At 40.3% G+C, this 11,013-nt stretch overlaps 6 protein-coding genes and 1 non-coding gene across 7 annotated transcripts; 4 read left to right on the plus strand and 3 right to left on the minus strand.

Annotated features, from left to right (window-relative positions):
* Positions 1–143: 143 nt before the first annotated feature.
* PICMEDRAFT_71123 (hypothetical protein) lies at positions 144–938 on the plus strand (the record flags this gene model as incomplete). Its single annotated transcript, XM_019163834.1, has 1 exon — positions 144–938. One exon carries the CDS (start codon positions 144–146, stop codon positions 936–938), a length of 795 nt encoding a protein of 264 aa, XP_019020694.1.
* A 356-nt stretch (positions 939–1,294) lies between these two features.
* Positions 1,295–1,738, minus strand: PICMEDRAFT_22439 (hypothetical protein; the record flags this gene model as incomplete). The annotated part of the gene is made up of 1 exon (XM_019162261.1): positions 1,295–1,738. A coding segment is annotated over one exon (444 nt), but the record flags the coding sequence as incomplete, so codon positions are not given.
* A 569-nt stretch (positions 1,739–2,307) lies between these two features.
* On the plus strand, positions 2,308–5,205 carry PICMEDRAFT_29282 (hypothetical protein; the record flags this gene model as incomplete). The annotated part of the gene is made up of 2 exons (XM_019162583.1): positions 2,308–2,492; positions 2,946–5,205. 2 exons carry the CDS (start codon positions 2,308–2,310, stop codon positions 5,203–5,205), a joined length of 2,445 nt encoding a protein of 814 aa, XP_019020696.1.
* Positions 5,206–5,454: 249 nt separating this feature from the next.
* Positions 5,455–6,604, plus strand: PICMEDRAFT_15016 (hypothetical protein). The gene is made up of 2 exons (XM_019160635.1): positions 5,455–5,516; positions 5,656–6,604. Exons 1-2 carry the CDS (start codon positions 5,485–5,487, stop codon positions 6,584–6,586), a joined length of 963 nt encoding a protein of 320 aa, XP_019020697.1. The 5' UTR covers positions 5,455–5,484; the 3' UTR covers positions 6,587–6,604.
* Positions 6,605–6,722: 118 nt separating this feature from the next.
* PICMEDRAFT_71127 (hypothetical protein) lies at positions 6,723–8,061 on the plus strand (the record flags this gene model as incomplete). Its single annotated transcript, XM_019163835.1, has 2 exons — positions 6,723–8,010; positions 8,048–8,061. The coding sequence occupies 2 exons, from the start codon at positions 6,723–6,725 to the stop codon at positions 8,059–8,061; spliced, it is 1,302 nt and encodes a 433-aa protein (XP_019020698.1).
* A 51-nt stretch (positions 8,062–8,112) lies between these two features.
* PICMEDRAFT_26019 (hypothetical protein) lies at positions 8,113–8,649 on the minus strand (the record flags this gene model as incomplete). The annotated part of the gene is made up of 1 exon (XM_019162427.1): positions 8,113–8,649. A coding segment is annotated over one exon (537 nt), but the record flags the coding sequence as incomplete, so codon positions are not given.
* A 407-nt stretch (positions 8,650–9,056) lies between these two features.
* Positions 9,057–9,129, minus strand: PICMEDRAFT_t19. The gene has a single exon. It is a non-coding gene; the product is annotated as a tRNA-Arg (tRNA).
* Positions 9,130–11,013: the final 1,884 nt, after the last annotated feature.

Consider the following 11,013-nt stretch of genomic DNA (forward strand, 5'->3'; position numbering starts at 1 on the left):
AAATGAACATTAAGCTGGATTTTACTTTTCCCGAGAGGTTTTGGAAATTTGGGATAACGAACACGTTTCCAGTCTGCTTGGATAAGTGAAAGTTTATAGGCAAAACCCAAGACCTCTATACACAGTTAACAATCTAAAGAGCAATGGCGGACTGGTTGGCTTCATTCCCCTTGACACAGCATTTGCTAGAACTGGGAAAAAGCCAAATTTGCAAAAGTTTGAGGACCGGACCGATACCACAACACATTGGATTCATCATGGATGGGAACAGAACATATGCTAGGATAAAACACATTGAATTGAAGGAAGGCCATAGTGCTGGATTTGAAAGTATGGCCAAGATTTTAGAAGTCTGCTACGATTGTGGAGTGAAATGTGCTACAGTTTTTGCGTTTTCGATTGAGAATTACAAACGATCCAGTTATGAAATTCAGTGGTTGATGGAACTGGCGAAGACGAAGTTTAAACAAGTTGTCGGAAACGGAGAGATGTGTGAACAATTTGGAGTTCAGATTAGGATCCTAGGGGACCTTGAGCTGCTTCCGGATGACGTTCGAGATGTGTTGCTGGAAGCACAGAGAATAACACAACACAATACCAGAGCTATATTAAATGTCTGTTGGTCTTATGCCTCGAGAGATGACATGACACATTCTGTGAGGGAAATTGTAGGAAAAACGGCAAAAAACCGGTTACCGGTTAAAGATATAGACGAAGATTGCATATCCAAGCATTTGTACACCGGGTCTTCACCACCGCTAGATTTATTGATCAGAACATCAGGGGTTTATCGGTTGAGTGATTTCATGCTTTGGGAATGTAGCAAGGAAGGGTGCGATATAGAAATTTTGGATGTTCTTTGGCCACAGTTCAATGCCCTGAATATGGTATGGATATTGATCAAGTGGAGTTTCAACAAGACATACAACAACAGATAAGGCACGTCTGCACGAAGGATAAGCCTGGATTGTCAACTAGTAGTCCATCACATCAGTAGAAGCATATCAGCAGTAGAGGTGCTGGTTGAAAAGTTATGAGAAAGAAATAAAGCTTTGTAAATAGAGCCACAAAACGAAGGACCGACTGTTTGGTTTGCACACACATGGCTACTCCTCCTATTACTTCCATGAGATTTAGTATGTGCATATATGTAAATCTAAGTGTGTTTAGTTGTTTGATTATATATGTGTATATAATGTGTATTATAATTTTCTTCATCTACATAGGAAAAGAAGACGAAAGAGAGCTGGCCATTTTCTGAATGAACTGGCTTCTGACATTAGCAGGTCTATTTGGATTCCTTATTTATCTTTTGGGCACTTTCAAACTCCTCCTTGAACTTCTCCGCGTTCTCCTTGTTTCCGAATCTGATGGCAAGGGTCTGTGCTTCTGGAACACCCTCGGAGACGTCTGCAGTGACCGAGTAAACCCAGGATCTGTCTGAACCGACGTTTGGCTTCAACGTGTATTCAGGAGCAATCGAGTGGTTGGCGCAAACCTTCAACGTCTTGTCTCTTCTCATCAATAATCTCACCTTCCCTGTTTCCTTGTGCTTCAAAAACTTGACATCTCCCGTTCCCCTTTCCTTCCACTCCTTTGTGTCTGGATGGAACTTGAAAAGCTTGGCTCTGATCTTGAACAAGACGTCCTCATTTTCTTCGTTAGTCTTCACCTCGACCTTCTCAAGCTTGACCAACGGTTCGAAATGAACGTCTGGCTCCTCCTCGTCAGCCGCATCGTCCTTGGCGCTGTCCTTCTCGGTCTTGCTGTCGGTGTCCTTGGCCTTTTCTGCATCATCTTCCTTCTTTTCGTCTGCTGCAGCGCTTTTCTTGGCAGATGCGCCACCAAACATGGCAAACACGTTGGCCGTGGGAGGTTTCTGTTGCGAGGCAGCTGCAGTGGTGGACGTAGTTTCTTCCTTGGCAGACATAATCGTGCAAGTGGTTCTGGTTCCGCTCTTTTCTTCAGCTTCCGATTCCGGGGCCCTTCTGGTCCAGACGCCCTCCGTAACGCTCTGATCTGCTCAGCTTGTGTCGGTAACGTGTGCCAAAACAGTCAAGAGAGGAAAAAAAAGTCTTGCGAAGCAGGGCCCGTCCGCCGCGACCGGGTAACGTGCACTTCCCGCACCGGGCTCAGATTAACTCGGACAGCTCCCTTTGCCACTCCGCTTTGGCGCTGACGCTCCTCTTCCCTTTTGCTCATGGGACGAGGTCGGCTCATTGGCTTTCGTGGTGTGTTTTAGGCCATTATACACGCAATTGAGTAGCACCGTGACTGCAAACAGCAAAGTTTGAGTCCGAAAAGGCAATGCTGGATAACACGAAACAAACTGAGAAATCGCACAGAAGAAAGTCAAGTGTGAAGGTGGACCCGTACGAATCTCCGGACTTGTACTACGGTCCAATCACAGACCCTTCGAATGTCAACTCGAGCTTTGGGAGGCTGAGAACCAGATCGGTGATTGCTCCTCGGGCGACACGCCGGTTCTCGTCGTCCATGACGTCCATGCACGACGGTGTGGCGGAAAAGGGCCCGTCCTCAGACACGAGAATCCACGCCGATGAGCATGGCCATGATAACGATTACGATGAAAGATTTGCGGAGACACTGCTCAACAATGCCATTATAGACCACAGTGGCACCATCGAGGGTGAGAAGAGGGCCATTGCTTCTGCGGTTCCTACACAGCGGGCGGATTCACCGGCATATTCTGATTTCTTGGATTTGAAGGACTTGAAGGCCCTCAATATGTCGTCCTCGGACAATAATACTCCGGTGATCTCTGACTCGGACGATGACAACGAGCCGGACAGCTTGGAGGCCGTGTCGATGAAGTCGCACTCGACAGGATCATTGGTGGCAGAGTCGGACATGGAGAGGTCTAATGACAATTCGAGCGATATCTCCCAGGCCAGACGGGGGGGTGTTCCTTCATCAAATAAAAGGATGACGGATGATCTTTTCGCAACATTGAAGTCAAAGTTTAAGTCGGCCTCGGGCTTTGGCGCACAGCCGCATGCACAGACACATGCACAGACTTCTTCCCCTTCTCCGCTAGAATCTGACTCAAAGTCTCAATCTTCTTCGTCGACCTCTTCTTTGGCTAAAAATAATGTGCCTCCACCAACTCCGGGGTATCCTCTCAGTACAGTGATTAATAGGAATCTCCAATCTCCTTCGCCCTCCTCTCCAACTATTCGTAGAAGAGCCTCTGCAGATATGTCATCAAGCAGAATCAACTCGAGAAGATTTTTCATAAGTGACATCGAAACGACGTTGAAAGAACTACTAAGAAATGAGGACACAGATCAAAACTGTCAGATCACTATAGATGACACAGGTCCCAAAGTTTTGAAATTAGGTACTGCAAATTCAGCCGGCTTCAACCAATATGACATTAGAGGCACATACATGTTGTCAAACTTACTACAAGAATTGACAATCGCCAAGAGATTTGGCCGGAAACAAATGATCCTTGATGAAGCAAGACTAAACGAAAACCCAGTCTCAAGATTGTATAGACTTATTACAACCTACTTTTGGAAAAACTTGACTCGTCAAGTTACAAGAGATTCGATACTGGATATGGCGAAAGATACTAAGATCAAAACAGAAGAAGCCAAATTTCCGAGAATCTATATCCCCTTCAGTGAGAAAGAGCAATACTATTATTATAGCAAAATCTCGGAGGCAAACAAGGAATTCAACTTGAAAGTTGAATATTTACCTGAAAAGATAACAGACGAGTTTGTGAAATCAATCAATCATAAGCCAGGCTTATTGGCATTGGCGGTTAGACATAGATCAAATACTTACGGGGATTTGGAAGGGTATCCTTACGTGGTTCCGGGGGGTAGGTTTAACGAGCAGTACGGATGGGATTCATACTTTGAAACACTAGGTCTTTTAAGCTGTGACATTTTAGAACCTTGTGTTGGAATGTGTGAGAATTTCATTTTTGAGATCAACAACTACGGAAAGATTTTGAATGCGAACAGGTCATATTATTTGTGCCGTTCGCAGCCACCATTTTTAACCGATATGACTCTAAAAATCTTTGATTACATCTTAGCCAAAACCAACAAAATGGAGTTGGATTTCTTGAAAAGAGCTTTCTTAGCTGCAATCAAAGAGTATGATGAGGTTTGGTGCTCTCCTCCAAGGTTGGATCCAGTTTCGAAATTATCCACATTTCATCCGGGTGGTAAAGGTATTCCACCTGAAACTGAGGCAAGCCATTTCAACGCTGTCTTGAGCCCATACTGTGAAAAGTACAATTTAACCTTTACAGAATTCCAGCAAAAGTATAACGATGGATTGATTGAAGAGCCAGAACTGGATGAGTACTTTTTGCATGATCGTGCAGTCAGAGAATCAGGACACGATACTTCTTATCGTTTGGAAGGTATCTGTGCTAATTTAGCCACAGTGGACTTAAATTGTTTACTTTACAAATACGAGACAGACATATCATTTGTTATCAAAACATATTTTAATAATAAGCTAGAATACAACAATCGAATTGAAACCAGTGAAAAATGGGAAAAGTTGGCCGAAATAAGGAAGAACTTGATTGATAAATATATGTGGAATGAGGAACAGTCGCTCTATTTCGATTACAACATCAAGATTCAAAAGCAATCACCCTACGAATCAGTCACAGCATTTTATGTTTTATGGGCAAAAGTTTGTTCACCTGAAAGAGCTAACACATTGATAAGAAACTCTTTACATAAATTCGAAGAGTTTGGAGGCTTAGTTTCGGGTACTGAAAAATCTAGAGGTGATATAGGAGTTTCTAAACCTTCAAGACAATGGGACTATCCGTTTGCATGGGCGCCTCACCAAATCTTGACTTGGGATGGCCTGAAAAATTATGGTAGAGAAGATATCGCTCGGAGATTGTCTTATAGATGGTTATATTTGATGACTCTATCGTTTGTTGACTTCAATGGTATAGTTGTTGAGAAATATGACGCAACAAGTGAAAGGCAGCCCCATAAGGTTGAGGCAGAATATGGAAATCAAGGATCCGGTTTTAAGGGAGTGGCAACCGAAGGTTTTGGTTGGGTCAATGCAAGTTACTTGATTGGGTTACAAAACTTGGATGTACTGAGTAAGCGTGCCCTAGGAATGGTTACTAGTCCAACAGATTTTTTTGCAAAAATGAATCCATCGGAGAAGGACAAATACGGATTAAGGTGATAGTATCACATATCATATATGAAGTATTTTTCTATAGAAGTATATATTCACAATGTGCATAAATAAGTGAATAATTGATAATCGGCACAAACAGGGTAATGATCGGTTTTTAGCGGGGTGTCGGAATTAATTTCTCGCTCTCATTGAGTGTGTTTGAAAGGGGGTACGGAATCAATAGTGGTTCGAAAGAGCTTTCTTGAAGACATTCTATACTCTCATACCATCTTGTTCGGTACTAAACCTCTTTAACTGGCCCGCTCAATTTACTCAACGTTAAAGATGTCTGCAATAATTCTAGCGGGACACAGAGGGTATGTATCCCTTTTTAAGGACTAAGCAAGAGTCGAATCACAAAGTCAAATAGCTGGAACACTCGGAGTTACTATCTGGCGGCTACTACCATCCTGTTTCTCTCGCTAAATTCTAACATGTTCATATTATTTACGGCAGATACAAAGCCCTGTATCCAGAAAACACTATATGTGCATTTCAAGCAGCGGTCGATGCTGGGTGTGATGTCATAGAATTGGACCTTCACACTTCAATTGACGGTTTTGTTGTCGTTACACATGATGTCAGCACACATAGAGTATTTGGTAGTGAGTTTCAAATTTCTAAAACTAAGTATGTAGGTGTTTTGGATCAACTGCGTACAATTGCAAAACCAAGGTCACCAATGCCCCTTCTTGAAGAAGTTTTAGACTGGTGTGTTAAAGTAAACGAAGAGGTTAAGCATACTGGAAGAGAAATCAAGCTAATGCTTGATATCAAATCCGACAATGATCCCACTGTGCTCATGAAAAAGCTCTGGAATGAATGTCAAAAAAGTCGTTTGAAATCTGGTGACTCCACTGAAATGATACACTACTGGAAAAATAAGCTAATTCTCGGACTTTGGGATTCGAAGTTTTACGATCCGACCCTGTCGAAAAATTTCACTATAGTCAATATAACCTTTGACATTTTGAAAGCGCAAAACTTCTATAGAGAGATAAAAGAAAAGGACAAAGATGCAACACTACATGCTATTTCGATGATCAACCTAATTTTATACAAGTCTCAAGACAAGGAAGAAATGCTAAGATGGGCAAAAGAAGAGAATGTAAAACTTTGGTTTTGGACCGTCAATGAAAATGCTGACCTTCAAAACATTATCAGTACTTGTTCTTTGCCGACTGGAAATTCGCTGCTAGAAGGGATTGTTACAGATGACCCAATCAAAGTTCTTGATCAAAATGCAATGGTCAAAACACCAAGATGGAAGTACAACTTGAAATGGTGGCTCAAATCCAAAATATACTCTATTTTTTTATTTCTGTCAAGAGGAGGTTATAATTTGAGTCTATTTGTTAACTGCTTGAAACGGATCGGTTTCATTTAGGACCTCAGAATCGCCAGAGGTCCAACTATTATTTTTTTTTAGTTGCCCATTTATATTTTCCCCCCTTTTTTTCCAGCTAAATCTATTCAATTTATTCGTTTTCGTTAATAATTCTATAATATTCGGCCAGTAATAGATGATCTGGTTGAAGCATCCCTACGTTTCATTTTCTATTTGCATTGTATTTTTCAATTTGGTGACAGGACAGGGTTTCCTGGAATTGTTTAACGATATAAAATTCAAAACTAAAAAGTTTCTGGATCCATCACAAACAACATTAGAAAGGTTATCCAGTGTAGTTGATTATAATGGACATATTGTGTATTCAAATAATCAGACTGAAGTCGTTTTTGAAGAGATAAACAGTAGGAACGTTACAAGGATTGAGGGAAGTTTGATTGACTTAACGACTTTCAAGCAACCAGACGACTACTTTTTGATTCACTTGGGTACAATTGATAAATCATGGAACGTCGACGAATTCAACGATTTCACAACAATACTTGACAATACAAAAAAAATGACCAAAGCCTGGAACACATTATTTGGATTTACTTTAAGTTTCACTTCTAATCAAACAATGAAAAACTTACCCTATGTCAAAGCTTCAATAAGGGACTTGAAACAATATATGATTTTCAAAAATATGGAACACGTATCAATGGGTATTGAGATTGACAAAAATGATTCAATCCCAATGATGAGTAACGTAGTAGATTATTTTCACTGTGACAATAAGTACGCCCCAAATTTTTATTTTGCTGAAGGCAAACTCATTGATATCAATCATGATAATAGCTCGAGTTTCATAGCTATGAACAAATCATGTTCTAATATCTTCTTAAATGGAATTAACCCTAATTTCATCCCGTACTCGCCACGTGCAAGTAGATGTGATTGTATAATGGCAATGTTAAAGTGTGTGGTAGATCAAGGCACTGATTTTTCTTTTGCCAATGACGAGACTCTTCTGAATGAAATTTGCTCATCAGTTCACTGCGGCTCAATATTAAATGAGCCTGAAAAAGGGAATTATGGTGTTTTTGCTAGCTGTAATAATATCCAAAAATATTCCATCGCATTTAACTTGTACTATACATTACATAACAATGAGGAAGCTTTCTGTAATTTTGATCATAAAGCCAAAGTTCTTAAGAAAGAAGGTTCGGTGAATGACTATCTGAAATTACTTGATTTCGATGGTAAACAATGCAATGAAGAAATCATGGAAGACTGGAATAAGTATCTTATCGGTATATCAAAAACAGTCGGCGACAATAATAAACCAGGTAGAGAAAAGGTTTATAATTATGATGTTGAATTCAAAACTGATGCAAATAATAACGATGGCCATAGTGACTTCAGAAATTCTTCAGCAAATGGCAAAATCATTTCGCTTACCATTCTAATATGGTTGCTCATCAGTACACTTATGTTATAATGAAGTATATTTATAGTCAGAAAATTTGCTATAGAATGCAAAAAACTCACGCATGTGTTACATATTGAGAAATGTTTGTTCTTCAGTCTTTCTTTGAGCCCCATTTGACGCCTAAAAATCCCTGCGAACTGAAAGGATTCAAATTTTTTTGGGCATAGGACAAATGAGGTCCACCGATCAGATAATGTCTGTTATGTCCTTTCACATCTATCGTAACATATACAAGTTCCTGATTGATAAAATTTTCTTCGATGGCTTCCAAATTGACAACTCCAACCGTTCTGTTACTCTCAACAAAAAATCTCATGATCATATGCTCCTTTTGGTCTTTCCCTGAAAATTTAGTAGCTTGCACAGGAATGTTTCTGGTCCAAAGATCAGGCGACATGCCACCATAAGCCTTTAATCTGATACCACCTTGCTCAATCTCAGAATCCGAATAACCAAGCAATCTCAAGCAGTTTTCATCCTTTTCAATCATGTTGACTACTCTGTTAAATGTAGATGTTTCGCCTGATGGTGAAAAAATCTCAGTTGCAACTAGATATGATGTCACCAATGTAGCACCTGCCGCAATAATAATCAACCATGACGAAAGTAAAAGTCTTGAACCAGCTTTAACATGGTAAATAATTCTGTTCGCCCTCTCTTGAGCAGTAGGTGCAGTTTCCTCCTTGTTGTCACTTTTTGAAGAAGAAAAACTCCTAGTTGATCTGAACAAAAAGAAGTTTAGATCAATTTTTTGCCTATTAGCAAGAAGTGATATCCCATTACCACCGAACGCTCTGCTTACCAATGGACTGGTTGTTTTATTGAGCATCGTAACGTGTTTAAACATTATGGTTTTAGCTACTTATTGTTGTTAGGTGTAAAAATTTGGAAAGACTAAGTGGGGAAGCATATTTCTTCTATACTCCTTCTAAACTGATGAAAAAAAAATGAGGCATAATAGCCGAGAGAACCCACATCATTCCTTTTGTAAAACTTACTACACCAAAAAAAAGCACCAAAAAATTAAGCTAACGCCAGCACCCATGCTGGGAGTCGAACCCAGAATCTTTTGATTAGAAGTCAAACGCGTTAACCATTACGCTACACGGGCGTTGCTCATCTTTAGTCTCTTCTATAAATTATTAGAGGCTAATATATAAAAATCACGTGATATGTTCACTACTGGGACTAAGGCAAGAAGCTGAAGGAGAAGGTCATTGTTGAGATAAGATGCCGATGTTGAGATAAGATGCCGAAGTCAATATCAATAAATTAGAGAAAGAGGCTTATTAAAGACAAGGCATTAGAAAAGAGCCTTGTAATGACAAGGCATCAAGTAATCTAAAACTGGAAAGATTAGCCGACGTCATGAGTGTATAAATAGGAGAGGTTTTGTCTCCTATCTGTGTTTAGAATCATTAGTTATTAAGAGTTGTTGTTGAAGTCTAGCTATTCTATTATGAATATCCATTGTATATGTGTTGAGATAAGATGCCGAAGCCAATCATGATCGAGTGATAAGAGATAAGAGTCTTATCATGATAAGGCATCTTAAGTAATCTAAAACTGGAAAGTTAGCCGCCATGATAAATGAATAATGGCAAGTTTAACCGAAGGTGTAAGTGTATAAATACAAGAGGTTTGTCCCTTGTATTTATGTTTGAGAATATTAGTTTGTAGGCTAGTTATATTAGTTATAAATTAATAAGCAACAAACATAAGAAAAAGTGAACATATACAATGGATATTCATAATAGAATAGCTAGATTACAACAGGTTATGAGCCAATTCGCTCTCACTTGCCCTAGAGATGAGAGCTTGAAGCTTTCTTCGTCTATGAACTATCCTAAATGGAACAGTTACACTGGTATGCTTGTTGCCACTCAGGGTGCTGGCCTTGACGTTTATTTTACAACTGGAGATATGATGTTACCTCCAGCTGAACCGATAGACGACACTCTAGTTATGCAGCTCCAAGTTGCATTGAACAATGCAATTCAAGTTGTACTGTTGAATACTGTGTCGTCAAAAGTGTTGTTAAAGTATCAGTCTGATAATGCGTTCGGACTTGATTTACTTATGTTGATTAGACGTGATTACTCCCAGGTTACATCACGTCAATTGTATGCTATGGTTAATAAAGCTTGTGATGCTTCGGTCAGTAAGTCTGCCGGTGATGAAAGTGCTCTGTCCTTGTTCAGAGATATATGTGCTCACTTTAACCACTCCTCGGAAATTACCCAAGTGATGGGTTTGTTTTACTTAAGGATGTTTAAGTCCGACCAAGCGAATGCTCGAGTTTTAGATGTGTCAACTCCGAACATTACGTTGTCAGCGGTTGAGAACACTCTGCGGGATCTCGTTCCTACTACGCAGGGTTCAGTATTTGCAGCTACTTCCAAGAAACCTTATGTTAATAAGCAGAAGTGTTACCGATGCCAGAAACGAGGCCACGTTGCTAAGGATTGTCCAGCTGCTGCCCCGATTGCTGCTAGCAGTTCTAGTGGTAATACAGCAGCTCTTGTCAACTCCTCATCCAAATCTATCTCTGGTATCTCTTGGGCAGTCTTCAACTCAAGAGAAGACTCAGTTATGCCAAGTCGGAGCTACATTTTGGATTCTGGTGCTACACTCCACATTTCAAATGAGCGGTCTCATTTTGCTGAATTTACTCCGGCGTCTGGCTGCATTACTGGGATCTCATCCAATCCTCTGGTCGTTAAAGGTACTGGGACTATCCGCTTTGTGCACCCAGTTACCTCAAAAGTTCTTACCGTGTCTGACGTCTCCTTTGTCCCTGATGCCACCCCAAATCTAATATCCATCAAAAAGGCCTCCAAATCTGGTTCATTTACATTTTCTCATGAAGCGGTACACTATCTCTCATCATCTGATGATACAGCTAGTAAAATTGCAACCGCTTGTGGACCAGACTTGTATGAGTTTGACTACATTCCGCTAGTTGGTGATGCACTTGCAATTTCCTGGTGATATT

The sequence above is a fragment of the Pichia membranifaciens genome, assembly GCF_001661235.1.
Source record: "Pichia membranifaciens NRRL Y-2026 unplaced genomic scaffold PICMEscaffold_1, whole genome shotgun sequence".
Lineage (NCBI taxonomy): Eukaryota > Fungi > Ascomycota > Pichiomycetes > Pichiales > Pichiaceae > Pichia > Pichia membranifaciens.

What these genes read in the sequence shown, in the direction of transcription:
- PICMEDRAFT_15016 (XM_019160635.1), top strand. Translation starts at nt 5,485, where the DNA reads ATGTCTGCAATAATTCTAGCGGGACACAGAGG. An exon ending in ATTCTAGCGGGACACAGAGG is followed by an intron (nt 5,517 to 5,655) that starts GTATGTATCCCT and finishes TATTTACGGCAG; the next exon opens with ATACAAAGCCCTGTATCCAG.